At 36.3% G+C, this 19,423-nt stretch overlaps 1 protein-coding gene across 18 annotated transcripts in view; it reads right to left on the reverse strand.

The window, feature by feature from the left end:
• The window catches only part of LOC131054254 (zinc finger protein CONSTANS-LIKE 10), a 46,390-nt gene extending 27,832 nt beyond the window's left edge, over positions 1-18,558 (reverse strand). For 2 of the 18 annotated variants that reach the window (XR_009107972.2, XM_059216263.1), the window contains exons 1-6: positions 18,283-18,558; positions 17,986-18,159; positions 17,082-17,205; positions 16,929-16,974; positions 16,583-16,712; positions 15,594-16,382 (exon numbers count right to left, since the gene is read on the reverse strand). Coding sequence is in view for 17 of the 18 variants with exons in the window: in XM_059216263.1 (XP_059072246.1) it covers positions 15,594-16,157 (564 nt within the window). In the remaining variant the exon portion in view is untranslated. Of the gene's footprint in view, positions 1-15,593; positions 16,383-16,402; positions 16,503-16,582; positions 16,745-16,928; positions 16,975-17,081; positions 17,261-17,962; positions 18,160-18,282 lie in introns of all 18 variants that reach the window. The other 16 variants (XM_059216298.1, XM_059216276.1, XM_059216270.1 and 13 more) reach the window with 16 other exon arrangements.
• Between the last annotated feature and the right edge of the window lie 865 nt (positions 18,559-19,423).

Raw genomic sequence — 19,423 nt, forward strand, 5'->3', positions numbered from 1 at the left:
ATGGTTGCTGGCACTCTAGCTTATGCTCATACTTGGCATGAACACTTCAATCCAAATTACACCTCTCAACATAAATACCTTTTTTGGATGGAGTTATCCCACTTGCCTGAGCATTTTCATTCGTGAATCAAAAAAACCATTCAGCCCTTTCATTGCTTAATTGCTGGGGGCAAGATGGGATCACACTCCTTGTAAACAAATGCAAAAGCATGTATTGAGGTTGATATCTCAAGATTCTCCATGGTTTACTGCCAGATAAAGTTGGAGCAAAGCAAAATCTTTAATTTATTTTTAAATATCAAAAGGCAAATAAACCAAAAAGATGGACAAAATGGACACCATGAACAAAGATAATGTTATGAGAGACACTAGCCATAATCAATTCAAGTAACTCATAAGGTTAGGATGATTTGGGCTAAACTAGAATCCAGCTGACTGAGATTTATCAAATCTGTCACTATGTGAAACAATAAAACTTAGAATTTCCAATACCAATTTCACGAGACCCAATAAGCACAAGATATATGAAGCTCAGTAATCATCTTTGTTAAAACCAGCATGACTAGAAAAAATCATGTATGACTGTAAATGCCATCCAGAGTCCCAAATTTACAAGGGGGTTAATGGGAACAAAGTGTCACAACATCACCCTGTTCTCAAAAATAAAAAACAGGAACAACAAAGACTCAAAAGAAATGGTCAAATCTTTGAGGTCAGAAGTTTTGTTCAATATGACCTCAAAATGAGAGAGTCAGTGGGTAAAAGTGGGCGATCAGAAAGATGAAAGCAAACCACGGGAAGGAAGAAAAAGAAAACAAATGAATCCAGAAGATAGTACTATTAAAAATAAGATATGTTCACTCTGAGGCCTGTAATCACCCGATGCACCTGGCTTACAAGCAGCTTGGTACATCTCCAGGGACTAGTCTAGCCTCAGCTCACCCCAAATGGGCACCGAGCTGGGTCATGGGGATACCCTGGATTAACAAAAAAAATAAAATAAGATATATTCAGCAGTCTTGGCAACTCCCTTTTATCTTGAGCTCTTCTTGATTTAATCATCCTACAGCATGCAACATAATTGTACTTGTCAAAATTGGTTCAATGGGCCAAAACTTCCATGGCATCCACACAATTGATCAAATCATGCATCTCTAGCCATATAGAGGAAAAAGATACTCCAATCCTTCTCATCAGGAAAAATTACTCCTTCAAACCCATCTATAGTGCGAAAGAATCCTGTTAACTGATCTCCATCTAACTTTGACCCTTGCTTGATGAAATAATCAATTTGCATAAAAAATGGACAGCTTGAATCAAGGTGCTATTAGAATCATCAGTTAACAACATCTGCATGGCAGTAAAATTTTGTTTTCATTACTCAATCCAGGTTTAAAATGTTGCACTGAGATCTCTAAGGATTTCATGTATACCATTCTTCATTGTGTTGAGATAACCTGCACCAAACTTTTCCCAAGATTACGATGTAGGTCCTCAAAAATGGAATTAATTTGATCCAAGTTACCCCTGGTAATAGAATATATTACATTCTTTAAATATAAGTAGTTGTTTTCCTAACCACATTCTTGTAGGTCTATGATATTTTGTGAGCTCTGCCAGGTTAACTTCATGGTTCTTTTAGTCCAATATATAGGCTCTTTCAAATTGAGTCTTTATCTATGACTCCAGTTCATTAAACAATAAACTTTACTGTCCAATTTATGTCGAGTAATAAGTGATTGTGATTCTTTCACTTATGGACAATAGTCATTCTGTCACCTTCTTGACTGCATTTATTTTCACCGTTCAGGCTTTATACAAAGCCTTTGTCAAAATTGATGCTCACTTGTTTTCTAACCTTCATCATATGATAATTTTTTCTTTATACCATCAATCACAACCCCTAGCATAAGCTTATCTCTCTGCCTTCTATTCGTGTATTATCCACAAATGTCTACCCTTCTTGTCAGAAGCTTCTCTTCCTCATTTTCCAACTCAGAGACCATTTCCTCAAACTAGCAATCTCATCATTTTTGGTCAAATTATCTTCAATCAATCATTCAGACCCCGTTCTGAAAGCAGCTGCAGTATCTCCATGTGAGTCTAAAAATTGCCTGGGATCCACATGACATGGATGAGATAAGTGAGCCGTGGCCTTGATGTTTTTTTCAGTTGCTATCTCTCTTGCACGTTTGAATCATCACTTGTCATTCTCAATATTGATCCTTGACATTTTTTGGTTTCCCATTGGAGTTTCTTTTTCTTTAGTCCACTTCCTTTTAGACATTTGTGTTAATCCTAAACAGCTTGCAACAAGAACTTAATTTCTTCACTTACATTCTAACCACCTATATGACAGTGATTAATCCCTGTGGTTGAAAATTAATGATCTGACATGGCAGCAAATTTAGAGTCATTGCTCCAATGGCAGTTGCATTCTGGATATCTAAAAAATTAAAAAATGTTTAATCCTTTTGAACCTTCTGTGCCTCTGGGGCATTATCTTTATTATGATTTATCAGGCTTCCTTATCCTTCTTTTGCATTGTCTGCTCTTCACCTTCTTGTGATTCTCTTCACTTCTTTCTCCACCGATACTCCAACTCCACAAGATGACCAAAAATTATCTTTAACTAATCCAGTCACAGCTATTCTACTCGGAACTGCAGCATTTAACTTCCTAGCAATTAAATTGGGCAGAGATAAATCAATTGTATGAGACAATGATTCTCCCGCAAATTGACAGTAGGAGTGGGGTAACATAATAAGTAAGTGTGTAGGTGTATCTAACGGGATAATTTGAGATGGATTGTGATCAGGATCATTTTCTGAATCAGTATATAAGTTTTTCATCTTCTGTTTTTACCATTGGAAAATACATACAAACCATTACAGTTGTTTGTTATTTTGCTATATCTATCCCTCTCAATCTGATGTCAATCTTTATGTCCTTAGTTTCAACAATCATCGTGATTGAAAAATTCAATGGAACTACAGTTATCTGATAAGGACTACTTTTAACTAAATTTGCCTAGTAAACAGACCAAAACATCTAGAAACCCAATCAAGTGCTCCCTGCACACAATAGGTTTGAGGAACAAGTATCTGAGCTAGATGACTATCCTATGCACTGGACTTGGATACTTTGCCGATCATAAATTGATTTCATCTTTGATAGATTTTTTTGAATTGGATCATGAAAGTAAGTTAGGGGAAGAGCACCAAATACCGTTCATGTTCCAATAACTGTTCACTCCTTGCACACCCAATCCCCCAATTACTAACTTTAAAAAAACCAAAAAACAAATAACTAAAAGCTCATTAATAAATTACACATGTACCAATAGCCACTCATTTTTTAGCTTTATTGGACCATAATTGGTCCATTTGTGCACCTTTATTGGTAGCAATAGCACACAACTACTGGGTCATTTGAGCATAGTTATTGGCGATTTTAAGTGCATGGTTATTGGAATATCTTTAAGCAGGTATCGGACAACACTTTGAAAAGTGTACTTTTTGACCCTTTTGCGCATAACGGATCCCACAGCATGCATTGTTAGTACCCAGAAGCCAAAACAATAGCTATAAGTAGTTAAGTCGCATGCGAATACAACCAAAAAAATCATCAAAATCTGATGTACTGTTTAGAATATGTAGTGCACAAAGTTAGCTATAATGGCTACTGGTATGCTTCCCCTAAATTCAGTTCAACTAGACCATAATATCACTAAATAGTGAAAATGGCTGGGGTAACTTGAAACACTCAGCACTCCTATCACAAATATTAAGGAGAGAACACAGTATAGGGGTTGGTGCAGAGATGAATAGGGGATGCAAAAATGTTCCAAGGTGATCTAGATAACTTGAGCAGACACACACAAGGCACAGTTGACAAGATGAGCTTAAGATGAACCCATAGAGCACAGAAAACAGCATAAAAACTGATTCTTTCCATGCCAAACCCATATAGAAAAGACAAAATAACAGGCTCAAACAGATTGAAGGAATCTCAAATGTTCGGAGTTTTGTCCTTTCAAAGGCTAATGTTACTTAGAATATATGTTCAGTCCATTTGCTGAATTTGTGTATACATACATTCTTTAAGGGTTATGTAATTCTTCATGATTGAGAGATGAGGAGTTCTAACATGTAAGTGCAATGTGTGTATTGAAGCAAGATGCATAGCAAGGCAACCTAGAAGAGAATTGATTGTTGATTTATTTTTTATGTTCTTAGAGACTCCAATAAGGAAAATTGGCTTGTCATATTGCAGGGAGATGGTGGTAAGCAAAGACAAAACCTTACTCTTCTAATAATTTCCCACGTTGTGTTTCTCTAAACTAATCTCCTTTCTTAAAGTTTGTTTTTTATATGTAATTTTTGTTTTATGTGTTTCATTGCAGCTGCCTAGAATCAACTCTAACACTTAGGCAAACACGATTCTAAGATAAGTTACTAATTTCTTAAGAAAAATATTAAGAGAATATCAAGCACAATGAACTAAAATAAGTTACTAATTTATTAAGCAAAATACTAAGAGAGCATCAAGAACAACAAATTAAGTTGAATTATCCTAAGATTCAATTAATTTTGGTGATTTAGCTATGGAAACTCTAAGCTTGTTACGGATAATCCATGGCTTCCACTTAATATTCCGTGAGGATATTAGGTTGCCATGCTCCAATCTTGAAAACTTTGGCCACCTTTCCCATGATCGCTCTTAAATTTAAAGGATGTCATTGTTCTCCATTGCTTGAAACTCGCTACTCTTTCAATCAGACTAAAGTAAAAAATACTTTAACATAACTTGTGAGCTCATCTCAAATATTTGTCCTCAAATAAATCTCTAGATCTTCTTGCACAACCTTTGGACCATTAATGGAATGGTTGATATTAAAATTGAAGGATGGCCATCACAAAATCATCAATTCAAATCATTTTTCAGTTAACATCAACTAACCACCAGTTTATTCTTCATTCTATTTCTTTGGTTTATAAAACATCACCTTTTAACAATGTTAATGTCAACACAAGCCACGTGGCATCTTCTCCTTTGATCACTGAACTAGCTGTTTCACCCTTTATTTAATCAGTCATCTGATCCCCCAGAGATGAGTGATTAACAAGTAACCTTACCAATCACTTATCACTCCATTCCACGTATTTCAACTTTAACTTTGAGAGATGCTTTTCTGCATTCAGGATTGTAAAAACCTTAACCGATCAAAGTTCACAAATTGCATGTCTCTTCAAAGCTACAATCATTTGATCACCTAGACATGTGCAATCAGCAAAGTGACCTTACCAATCATTTATCAATTTAACTTTGAGAGATGCTTTTCTGCAATCAGGATTGAACAAGCACTGGCCTATTGAGGCTCACAAATTCCCTGTCTCTAAGTGCTTTTCTATCTTTGACTGATTCCGGCAATCAGTGATATGACATTGCTCATCACCAATTTCACTTCTTCAATCATCATTCAACTCGTCACTTGACTATCAGCGATCTGCAACAAATGACTTGCTCACATAACATTCCTTGCAAGTCCCGTGACCTTTAATCCAAGCAGCACTTGATCCTGGCAATCAACAACCATCAAAGTCTCAAAACCTAACAAATCATAACCCTTGTGACTCTCGAAGCTCTTTCAACCACTTCAAACCAGTGATCAGCAGTCAAAGCAATTCTTGACCATCATAAAGTGCATTATACTTTCCAAGTAGGTAATCGTATTTGACTTTACTTGGATAAGCAGAAATTATACAACAAACAACATCAGAAACTGAGGCCAATCAAATATAGAGGTTACACTGTGCTACAACCCGACGTTTTTCACTTACAACTTCTAGCTCAATTTGTCATCCATGGTGTTGTCAATGTAAACCAGCTTGAACTTTATGAGCCATCTCACTCAAAGGAGTAAACTATCATTTTCTATTATCCATACCGTTAGCCATAGATACTTTGGTCGATGTTTGAACTTCCACCAATCCAAATAAGCAAACCACTACTTGCCTTGTCAACCACAAGGGCAATCACTCTACCAAAATGTGCCAAATGGTTCTTCAAGTCTATTGGAGAAATGGATTTCAGCAAGAGCTACAAAAAGGTCGTACATTGCATTGTAATTGTGCTTATTGTTAAAAAGCCAAGTTGGTTATCTATGCAACAAGCTACACTATTAGACAAATGTTTTCATTATCAACCATTTGGTAGATGTAATGGTGATGAACTTCAATTTGGTTATGGAAATGATAGACTGGATCCTTCCCCATCATGAGGACTCCCTAACTATCAAAAAAGAGTGAAGTTAATGTACTGAGACCAAGTTGAAGATCATTGCAACTATATCGCTTTAACCCTGTACGAGCAGTCACCTTATATCGCGATTGAGTGGAAGATAAGTTAACTATATGTTGTAACTTGCTTTGCCATGAAATTACTCATGATCCAAGAGTGAAAATATATCTAGTAGTAGATGAGTGAGTATCGACTAAGCCCAATTGGAGTGAGTGTACCCATATAGGATGAAATTGATAGAGTGCTAATAAAGTAAGCCAAAGGTGAGTGTTCCCTTGAGGCTTGGTCATGAAATCTCGAAAGGCAGCTTATTGCAAAACATAAGTCCAATCAAGTGGTAGTAAGATAAATTAAACTACCTACCAACTATTGATACACTATACAATTGGCCAACAATGAATAAGTGGTTAATGGAGAGCTTTATCCCAACTTTCAAGTTAGATGCTGGATTACATTCAATCATTCTAAATTTTTCTAATAGAACTTTCGAATAAATGATTTATAATACAAAATAGTTAAACAATATTCAAACCTATGATTTAAAAAATAGAACAAAAATTAGGTGAATCAACATTGTTTCTAGTGATAGAAAGATATTGATATAGACGATTAAGATCATTATGTCATCACCCTTGATTTTTACACTAAGAGTTGGTATAGAATAGATTTTTTTGAATCCTGAACCTCTAAGATATTGATCAACTTTAAAATACCAAGCTCAAGGAGCTTACTTAAGTCCACACAAGGGCTTCACCAACTAGCAAACTAAATATTATTTCTTAGGAACCTAAAACTTTTGTGGCTAAACAATGTAGATCTCTTCCTTCAAGTATGCATTCAAGTAAGCACTTTTAACATCCATTTAATATGCCTTTTATCCAAATAAACAGCACTGGAAATAACCAACCAAAAAGTTAAACACTTTTGCAATAAGGGCAAAGGTCTAGTCTACCCCTTCCTCCTATCCATATCCTTTGGTGACAAAATGAGCTTTATACTTGTCCAAAGAACCATTTGATTTACAATTAACTTTATAAATAGTTTATAACCAATGGCTATTGACTACAGCTAAGTCTTGTTTTTCAACATTGCTTCATATTCCACCTTCGTGGTGACTTCCCATTCAAGCTTTCCTTTGGCCTCTTCAAATGTGTGCTAGGCTCGAATAACTACAAAACAATAGAGTTTATAAAAAAAATTACCCACTCACCCTTGCACAAATTGTTTCCCCAATCACTTATATTGATTTTCCATTGCCTTCACCAATTCATCTTGTAGTAAATATTTAACGAAATATTTGCAATATTCACAGTTATGATGCACGCACATTTCGCCAAACAATTTGCATGTAGTAATATTTTGACACAATAGCATAAAGTTATAAACAATCACCACAGAAATAATTTCTGATATATAGGTGCTAATAACATTCTTTCTTCAAATAAAGACCAAGAAAATGTACACATAAAAAATTAATGAACAAATGCATGTGCTGCTGTAGCAAACTATGAGCACAGAAATATCACACATCAGAAAGTATTAATATTTCACTTGCTAACCTTTTTGAAGCTTCCAAACAAACCATACAGGAATTCCTACAAACTCCAAATCTTTCTTGAGGGTGGTATGACAGTCCAAGAATGGTACGGATCATGCCTAACTGGTACAACAGGCATAAAAACTGAACAGCAGTTTTATTATATTTGCGACCTCCCTTCATGAGTTGCATTGACCATAAATTTGACTATGGGGTTAAGTTGGGATTTGCAAAGGCTTCAATGCCTTTATATGTTCATCGCTCCATCATTGCTAATAAATAATATGATACGGCTCTCTTGAGTAGGCCTTAGTGGGGTACGGCTGGGGTAGCCCAGCAAAATAAAATAAGATTAATTTTATTTCTGATTCTTTCACCATTCACACACACCACGAGTACAAATTTATTTGCAAATCTTAATAAATTTGTACCCAGAAACCCAAAATTTGCAGCTGACAACAAAATCTCTATTTCTGTGTATTTACCATTGATTTGACTAGGAAGAAATCTTTATCTTCAAAGCCAAATACCTACAAGGTTTTAAGCTGTACTCGCAATCCAAACTTTACAAATGAGAGAAATAATATGTTCAAGATATGAAAATGAGCTCCTTCACTCCTCTTTTATAACTTCCAAGGGAACTTTTAAGAAGTTATATTTTAAATTCACCTTTATTGAAGTAATTATCTTTTTGACCCATCTGTTTTTTGACTTTAAGTCATTTTATAATAATTGATTAAAGAGAAGTTACCCACAACCATAATTTAAGGCAGCTTAATTTAATTAATCAACTTATTCCCTTTTTAATTCTCCAAATTAGCCTATGGAAATAAAATAGGCTAACAAAACTCCCCCAAACGCCTAAGTCAAAGAAGGGGACATTACACATCTTCTTGAACATTCTTCATCATGGCAATAACTTTATAAATCCATTTACGACCAATATATTTATTCTCTATGGGCAATGTTGACAACATCCAAGTCTTGTTTTTCAGCATTACATTAAATTCCACCTTCATAATGGCTTCCCATTCAAGCTTTCCTTTGGCCACTTCAAATGTGTGCTAGGCTCAAATCATAGATGAAAAACTCGGCGAGCAATTCAAAAACTCGCGAGTAATCGCGATCCATAATCCCGCGCGAGTTAATCGCGGAAATACTCGGGGCGATTTTTTAATATACTCGCCGCGATTTTTTTGGCAAATAATCGCCGTTAATGGCCAAAACCCGCCCGAAACGCGGCACAAAATGCGAGAAAAACGCGACTTAAGTCGCAGGCAAAAAAAAAACCGAAGTCTTTATTCCATTTCGCGGCTCGCGCGACTCCGGAAGGCAAAAAAACGCCACGCGATTTGCATAGGGTTTGCATTTGCACGCACGACCAGGTATCTTTTTGTATTGTTTCATTTCAAATACACAGTCATTTTGACTGTGTAATACACAGTCATTTGAAATGACTGTGTATTACACAGTCAAAATGACTGTATTGTTTGCATTTGCACGCACGACCAGGTATCTTTTTGTATTGTTTTATTTCGAATACACAGTCATTTTGACTGTGTAATACACAGTCATTTGAAATGACTGTGTATTACACAGTCAAAATGACTGTATTGTTTGCATTTGCACGCACGACCAGGCATCTTTTTGTATTGTTTTATTTCGAATACACAGTCGTTTTGACTGTGTAATACACAGTCATTTGAAATGACTGTGTATTACACAGTCAAAATGACTGTATTGTTTGCATTTGCACGCACAACCAGGTATCTTTTTGTATTGTTTTATTTCGAATGACTAAGACTGTGTAATACACAGTCATTTGAAAATGACTGTGTATTACACAGTCTTAGTCATTTCAAATGACTGTGTATTACACAGTCACAGTCATTTCAAATGACTGTGTAATACACAATCATTAGTAATTAGTAATTACAATTTACAGTCATTTCAAATGACTGTGTATTACACAGTCATCAGTCATTTGAAATGACTGTGTAATACACAGTCATTTGAAAATGACTGTGTATTACACAGTCACAGTCATTTCAAATGACTGTGTAATACACAGTCATTTCAAATTTTCAAATGACTGTGTATTACACAGTCATCATTACACAATCACAGTCATTTCAATTTTCAAATGACTGTGTAATACACAGTCATTTCAAATTTTCAAATGACTGTGTATTACACAGTCATCATTACACAGTCACAGTCATTTCAAATGACTGTGTATTACACAGTCACAGTCATTTCAATTTTCAAATGACTGTGTAATACACAGTCATTTCAAATTTTCAAATGACTGTGTATTACACAGTCATCATTACACAGTCACAGTCATTTCAAATGACTGTGTATTACACAGTCATCATTACACAGTCACAGTCATTTCAAATGACTGTGTAATACACATTCATTTTCAAATGACTGTGTATTACACAGTCATCAGTCATTTGAAATGACTGTGTAATACACAGTCATTTCCAAATGACTGTGTATTACACAGTCATTTTCAAATGACTGTGTAATACACAGTCATTACAGTCATTTCAAATGAGAAATGACTGTGTATTACACAGTCATTTTCAAATGACTGTGTAATACACAGTCATTACAGTCATTTCAAAATTTCAAATGACTGATGACTGTGTAATACACAGTCATTTTCAAATGACTGATGACTGTGTAATACACAGTCATTTGAAATTTTGAAATGACTGTGTAATACATAGTCATTTTCAAATGACTGATGACTGTGTAATACATTAATCATTAATGTACATTGTAATTAATGACTGTGTATTACACAGTCAATTGTGAAATACTCATAGTCATTTGAAATGACTGTCAACTGTGTAATGTCAATGTGTATTAAAGTATTTCATTTAAATTTAAATTTGAAGTTAAAAACTTAAAAAAATACACAACCAATTAAAAATTTTAATTTTAGAGAGTCATCTATTTTGACTGTAAATAAAATACAGTTATACAGTCATTGTAATTTTTGGATGTTTGTGATTTTTTTTGGTAACAATGTTATTTATCTCTAAATGTTGCCTCTCTTTTGCTAGGTTCTTTTCCACATCTTTTTGAAAGAAAATGGATTCAGCTTCTACAGTTAAAGTTGGTGGCAAAAAGAGAGACCCTTGTTGGAAACATGGGAGACCAGGTCCAAAACGAGGAGATGTTTTTTGCAACCATTGCAAAAAAATTGTAAAAGGTGGCATTAATAGGTTCAAATATCACCTTGCAAAAATTCAATGCCGAGATACCACAAGCTGTACGGAATGTACTGAAGAGGCTACGAGAGATGCAATAGCAACGCTTGAAGCATATGATCAAAGGAAGGCAACAAAAAAGAGAACAGCAGAGGCAATGGCAGCCCCAAGGGCAGATTTGAGTTCCATGGGGTCACATACAGATGTGGGGACATCTGGTTCTTCCCTTGGGCCACGGATACGAGCAAAGGGAACTTTGGACAGCAACATGGAAAACTTCTTTATTCCACGTAACACTCCTGGTGCACAACCTGGATTGCTTGGCACTGCATGGAATAAAGAGGCTCACCAACAAGCCAAGGTGGCGTGTGCTAGATTTTTTATCTACAACGATGTTCCGTTCAATGCTATTTCTAGTCCATCTTGGGACCAATTGGTCACCGCGTTGACTGTGGCAGGTAAGGGGTTCAAATCCCCAAGCCGTTACGAGGTAAGTGGACCGTTATTGCAGGATGAGGTCCAAAACACTCATGCATTAGTGGAAGAGCAAAGGACTATTTGGGAAAAGAATGGCTGCACCATTCTTTCTGATGGATGGACAGATGGTAGGAACAGGACACTCATCAACTTTCTAGTTGCTTCAGGAGGACAGTTAGTATTTTTAAAATCAATTGATGCCTCCAATGAAGTGAAGAATGCGGAGACCTTGTGCAACATGTTGGATGAAGTGGTGATGGATGTGGGAGTGCAGAATGTCATCCAAGTTGTGACTGATAATGCAGCTGCATATGTGGCAGCCGGCAAACTTCTAATGGCTAGACATCCGACATTATTTTGGAGCCCTTGTGCTGCCCATTGTCTTGACTTGCTCCTTGAGGACATAGGGAAACTAAGTTGGGTAAAGAAAGTGGTTGAAGATGGAAGGAATATCACCAAATACATCTACAATCACACATGGGTCCTGAATCTTATGAGAGAACACACTGAAGGTAAGGATCTTGTGCGGTCGGGGGTCACACGCTTTGCTACCAATTTCCTCACCTTGCAGAGCATACTTGCTACATTGCCCAACCTGAAGCGGATGTTCGTGAGTGAAAGATGGTTGGGGAGTCCTTATGCTACAAAGCCTGAAGCAGAGAAGGTTGTGATTGCCATTTTTGATACTAATTTTGCCAAGATGGTGGAGGAGATCATCAATGTAAGTTTTGAAACTTTAATTGATGATTTATTATTTAATTTTCTAATATTTCAATCTGCTGATTTTGTTAGATTTTTTATATCTAGGTGTCGGAACCGTTGGTGAGGGTGCTACGAATGGTGGATGGGGATCATAACTCCATGGGGTATCTATATGAGGCCATGGATAAGGCCAAAGAGGCGATTCAACACTTGTATGGGTCAAACAAGACCAAGTATGAACCCATATGGCGCATAATTGATCGGAGGTGGAACCATCAACTCCACCAACATATTCATGCTGCTGCCTACTTCTTGAATCCCAAGTTTTTTTACTCTCCGAGTTTCAAAGCAGATGCAGAGGTTAGAATTGGCCTTGACACATGCATTCGGAGATTAGTTGATGATGAGATCCTTCGAGACCTGATACTTGATGAGTTGCAGAGTTATAAGAAGGCCTTAGGGGAATTGTTTTCTTCACCTGATTGCAAACGTAGGAGAGCCACCTTACGACCAGGTAAAAAAAAACATATGTTTAATTTTTACCATTTATTTCTCTCTTTAAGATTATTGAAATCTTTACAAGTTATAAATCACATTTTGTATCCTTGCAGATTTGTGGTGGGAAGATTATGGTGCCACAACGCCTAATCTTCAAAAGCTTGCCATCCGCATATTATCACAGCCTTGTAGTGCTTCTGGTTGTGAGCGCAACTGGAGTGTTTTTGAGAACATCCACACAAAAAAGCGCAATAGGTTGACTCAACAACGCTTGAATGATCTTGTCTATGTGCGGTACAACATTCGATTACATGAGAAGAAGGTGCTAGGGCAAGATTCACATGAAGCACTTGACTTGGATGACATTGATCCATATGCAGCAGAATGGGTTGCTTCTCCTGATGATGTTGATAATGATTTGGATCCATTCCTTACTAATGAGCAGCTGAGTGAGTTGGAGAGGGCAGGAGAGGAATGGGATGCGGAAGTGGCAGCACGTGAGGAGGAGCAGGAGGTTGATCATGCAGAAGAGGCACCTGTTAGTGTTGAGGATGTTGCCACTACTTCAGCACCACCCACCCAGCGGCCACAATCTATTTTGAGCTTTAGTCGTAGACGCAATTTATGATTTCTTATTTTCATAATTTCATTGATACCAAACTTTGAACTTGATATGTAATCAGAATTTCAGAGGTTCTTGTTTTGTGGTCTATGACTCTATAACTCTATGAGACTGTCACTATGATACGTTGATATGTATTGAACTCTTATACATATGTTGCACTTGGTTTTTGGTTTATGCTAGATAATATAAGTTATAAAAAAATTTACCTACACACCACCTTACACAAATTGTTTCCCCAATCACATAGACTAATTTTCAATTGCCTTTGCCAACTCATCTTATTGAACATTCTTCATCATGGCATAATCTTCGGTCTTATTTGCTAACCCTCTTGATCTTGTTGTGATGACTAAGAATCACCCTCTTCTCCACCAAATCCTTGATTTTGCTCCAAAGAATGAGAACACTCTCTTTAATCCACTAAATCCTCCTAGAATTTTACCCCTTTGGAGTTTCCTATTTGATTTAAACACCGAAACTCATTCCAAATTCAGCAACAAATACCCATACAATACCATCTATAGATTTACCATTATCTGAGAAGAAGACATATTCTCATCTACAATCACATCTCAACTAATCACAATCTTATTCAAGGAGACACCAAGTATCTTGCATCCCTTTGCCAATGAACATATTGATATACCTTTACTTTTTGCATCTAATTTACTCCTATTATATACAGGAATTAGTGCAAAGCAACAACCAAAAATATGCAAGGCACTTAGCAATGTCTCCTTCCTAACCATACTTCCTTGGGAGTGATATTTTGCAATACCTCACACGGACTATAATAAACCATCTAAACAACTATAGTCATAGCTTCTTCTCAATACTGATATTGTGCATTCTAGCTGTGCTCCATGCACCTTGCAATCTGCATGATCATCCTATTCCTCCATTCCACAAATCCGTTTTGTTGTGGAGTGTGCATTGTAGTAGATTGTCTATGTATACCTTCTCCTTGCAAAATTCCTTGAACTAATTAGAGGTAGATTCCCCTCCATTGTCAAACGTCATTAACTTGGTAAGTCTTCGTGTTTGCTTTTCAACTAGGCCTTTGAATGATCAAAAATTTGAAAAACATTCAAACTTCTTTTTCGTGAAGTACACCCATATCTTCCTAGAAAAACCAACAAGAAATACTTGACTCTACACAAAGTGGTTGTCATCATTGAACCATACAAATCAGCATTAACGCTCTCCATCCTTTATCGGTATCAAATAGGTATCAATTATGTTTTCCCATTGGGGATCCTATACAGACATCTTGAAATTCCTATATGGAAGGAGGAAGTCCATTCATCATATTAGACATGCTTTGTACAGACAAATATTCATAATTTAAGTGCCCATTCATTTCATCCTAAAGTATATTGTTGTTCCCTGCTACTGCCAATGCATTAGACTTTGTCACATTGGGATCAACAAGCTTAGACAATCCCTTTTCACCAATGCCAACTACAATCACCTTGTCATTGTAGAGACTTTTGACCATACATTTGATGCCTTGAAAGTTGACAAAAAGAACATGATTCTCAATTATTATACTAATAGAAAAAAGATTCTCACACCAAACATTCTTGACTTCATATATAACATCGTTCAATATGACATGAACGTTACCTTATCCTTAAACAAAATAAGTCTACCCAAGTGATAGATTCATCTTTACTTCTATCCTCAATAAAAGATACATACCAATCAGAGATAGCGAATCTAAAATCCAAGTGACATTTATGATAGACTTTTTAATCATTCTTATATTTATATGCTTTTTTACATTTATCTGCGCATAATATTTGCAGTCCAAAAGCTAACGCTGAATGGTGAAAGACAAACTACCAAGAAAAACCGCGAGTGTTTGTTTGGTCAATGATGCCACCGAGTAGTCATATTCCATATTAGTATAGCACACTAATTCCTAACGATGGCACCTTTGAAAAAAGAACATGGGAGGATATTTATGCCTTCTACCGATAGGAAGAGGGAAGTTGACAGCCTATATTGTGAATAAATGGAAATCGTGTCTATGCTTTGCACAGTGCAATGGATAAATTATAAACCAGAGATGACCCTGTTCTGTCCTAAAATTTGTTTCAGAACTTCACATTTCATTTAAAATAAATCAGTTCCAGCTTAGATTGAGCATTACACATATCTTTTGATAGGCCATAATTGTAACTTATACTCTGACCGATAAAGATAGTGCAGCATAAAAAATTACCTTGCTTGAATCAACTGTACCAAAAGAAGCATCCTCTTGTGAAATCACCATTGTATGGACATTGGAATTTGACTCAGACAATGACAAAGCAACCATTGAAGAAGAAGACGAATCAATCCATGAACCATAATTCTCCACAAAACCCACGGGAGAATTCAACAAACTGTCTGCCCTTGATTTATCCCAGCCTTTCTCAATAGGAAAAGCTGAAATTGACCCTTCTCTTTCATCCAAATTGCAACCCCAAAGATTAGCAAGCTGTGCTGCTGATGGGCACCCTGTATAACAATTAAGAGGCCTTTTGTTATGTTGTGGCTCCGAGCTGAAATGGGTATTTTTACCACAATTTTGACAAAGGAATAACTTATGGTTTATGCACTGAATTGCTGCAGGCTGGACGTTGCATCCATCACAAAGAAGGGTACGAGCATGGCGTTCTGAGAGAGCATTTGCAGAATGAACATTACGGTCACATGATAAACAGAGACTAGCAGAATCTGCTCTACAGTACACTGTGGATCTGATTTTGAGGCAAAACTCGCAGATTGGCTCCATTCTTTTCATGGCAATAAAACCTCCAAATTCGTCAACTTATATCTGCATAAACTGCAAATTTCTTTTGCTTAAAGGCATAAACATTTCATTTTTTAAGCACATAAACTGCATACCATAAAATCAGACACTATTGATTTGGTGACCAATCTTTACTGAATTTGTGCCGAAATAAGTGGATTTATCTAGAGAAACTACAAATTTCTCCTACTCCAAGGCATGAAACACTTGATTGTTCTGCAAAATAAAATACAAACCATAAGACTGGTTGATCTGCAGACTGCATCACCAATCTGAACGAACATTAGCTGATTTTATCTAAATAACTGTAACTTTCATATGTAACAGTTCGTTTTTCTGCAAATAAAATGCAGAGAATAAGACCAGCCATTTTGGCAGAAATAAGACAATTTACTCTCATAAACTGCAAATCTCACCTATTCCAAGGCATGGAACACTTCCCTTTTTGCAAATAGGAATATAAGTGCTATCGTAGACCATATCACCAATCTTTAACCACAATGGAGACAACAGAAGCCAATTTGATCCACAAAAACTGCAAGTTTCCTGTACTACAAGACAGGATACAGTTCAAATTTCTGCAAATAAAATACAACCGTAAGACTGGCCATTGTAGCAATGCACATCACAAATATTTACCTAATCAAAACAACTATAAGCCAAATTTGCACCAAAAAAGCCAAAATTCTCCTCATAAAATGCAAAATTTTCATATTCCTAGTTGTAAACAGTTCATTTTTCACATGTAGATAAAAAGCATACCATGCGACTGGTCACTGTTACCATGCTGCTGCATAACCAATATTCACTGAAATAGAAACAAAATAATTTGACCACATTTGTGTAAAATAACGGTAAATTTCTCCTACTCCAAGACATAAAAAAACTTCATATTTCTGCAAATAAAACACTTACTATAAGATCAGTTGCTATGGCGGGTTACACCGGCAATCTTTCTCAAAAATGCTGGAAAATGGGCCAAATTTATCTACAATGACTTCAAGTTTGTGCTGCTCCAGGGCAATAACAGTTCATGTCTCTGCTAATATAAGACATCCATAAGACCAGATGCCATTGCAGGGTGCATCACAAATCTTTACCATATAGGAACCGAAAATTGGTTAAATTGTACCAAAAGAAAATAATATTATGACAGAAACCGCAAACTTTGTCTACTCCAAGACATAGAACAGTTAATTATGATTTTAATAAAATACATAGCATAAGACCAGCCATTGTGACAAAGTTTCATCACCCATCTTTACCGAAATACTGCAAGCACTTTAATTTCTGCAAGTAAAACACTTAAAATAAAACTAGGCGCTAAGGCAGACCGAATGGAACCAAAATAAGCCCAATTGCAGTCAGAAAAACCTAATTAAAAAATGCCAAGTTTTCCTACTGCTAAGAACTATAAGTTGATGCATCGATAAGAACGTCCACTGTAGTAGGGTATGCCAAAAATCTTTACCAAATTGAAGCCAAAACAAGTCACGTTTGTGTCAAAATAAGCCAATATTATCTTCAAAAAGTGCAAACATATCCTAATCCAAGAAAGGAAACAGTTCATTTTTGAGAAAATAAGATACGAACACAAGACCAACCACTTTTGCAGACTACATCACCAATGGTAACCGAAATAGAACCAAGACGATTTAATCTAAAATATCTGCTAATTTTTTCCTCCGAGACAAAGAACACTTCATTGCTTTTTAATTGAGGATTTAAGCTTCAGCAACCTATATTGTTAACAAGAAAGATCAGGTAAAATTACGTGGAGAAATAGTAAAGACCACCTGCTATGGCTGTGGCGGAGTACCTGAGAAGTCGCTACCGTATGAAGCCAATATAAGCCGATTTATCTTAAATAACACACGAAACACCTCATTTTCTTGCAACTAAAATACTTTCCATGCGACCAGCCGCTGCTGCAGATTCCGCCACCACTTTTCAGCGACTCATAACCAAAATAAGCCGAAACTGCAAATTTCTCCTAAAGCAAAGCATCTTTTCAAAAACAGCCATTGTTGCAGATTGCTTCACGAATATTTAACCTAATCACACCAAATTTGTACTAAAACAACCAGATTTTCATCAAATTAAGCCGAACATTTACCAAAAATCGTCAAATCGGATGCCGCGAACGTGGAACCCAGGCAAAGCGCACACCGCAGGGCGATCTCCGAAGTCCAAATTGTAAAAGCCGAAGTAAATTTGAAATAAATTCTCAACCCTTACGAAGGATTGGACGGTAATAAATGAACAGAGAAAGACTCTTCCAGAGATATACAGTACGGAGTCTAATCTGCTGGACTTGGTTTTTTATTTTTTTACTTTTTCCCCACGGGTAATTAGTAGCCAAATCTAGTATTACGTTTACCCCTAAAAGTGCACCGCGTACGGCGGGGCTTTTTCAGTTGGGATTGTTTTATTGTTTTCTACCAAATAAATATAGCAAAAGATATTTTTAAGATGATGAGCGTGCGCACAAATTAGGGGTTTGACGAATTATACTCTGCCACGTAAACAAAAGAGTTTTTGCCCTTAGCTTTACGTCAACAACTACGTGGCAGGTCTCCACCCGTCTGAATTTGCGCGAATTTAGGTTTATTTCGGTAAATTTGAGCTGCATTTGATGTTTTTATTATGTTAGTTTTTGGAAAAGGTGTGCGTATCTTACGTACATTTGAGTGCACGAGCCTTTGTCGAATGGGGATCGGACGGCTCAGTTGTCGAATTAGAAATCGACGGCTATGATTTAATCGGCGGCGCTATGTGGGCCACGTTCGCGCCTACTGTTCGATGGCACTTTTGGTTAGAAAAATGATGCGGTGTCGTCTTGTGATTAGTGCGGCAGTGAGCTTTTGACGCCATTTGCAAAGCAAATCTTTTCTTTTGGGGTTTTTTTAATATTTAATTTAATGACACATGAATCATTTTTAACAAAGTTATTTTTTATTGGAACTCAACACTTTATGTGGCTTTCATTGTTCATTGATTGGGATGCTGTTGTTGATTTGGGAACAGCTAGGCAAACAAAAAGGTTTAAATGAAAGGAACATTATGACCTTTTACTGTTTGCCTCTCTTTTATTGATTAACAAATATAGGAAACATTATTTTTTTATTATTTTTTGCTATTTAATAATGTGGTAGAGATGGAGATTAAATTTAAAAAGTGGAACAAGTTTGATAAGTACATAGGTTTAGATTTGCAGGCAGAAGTACCCTTGAATGGTTTTTATATAGCTTGGAAAT

Source organism: Cryptomeria japonica, chromosome 2 (assembly GCF_030272615.1).
Source record: "Cryptomeria japonica chromosome 2, Sugi_1.0, whole genome shotgun sequence".
NCBI lineage: Eukaryota > Viridiplantae > Streptophyta > Pinopsida > Cupressales > Cupressaceae > Cryptomeria > Cryptomeria japonica.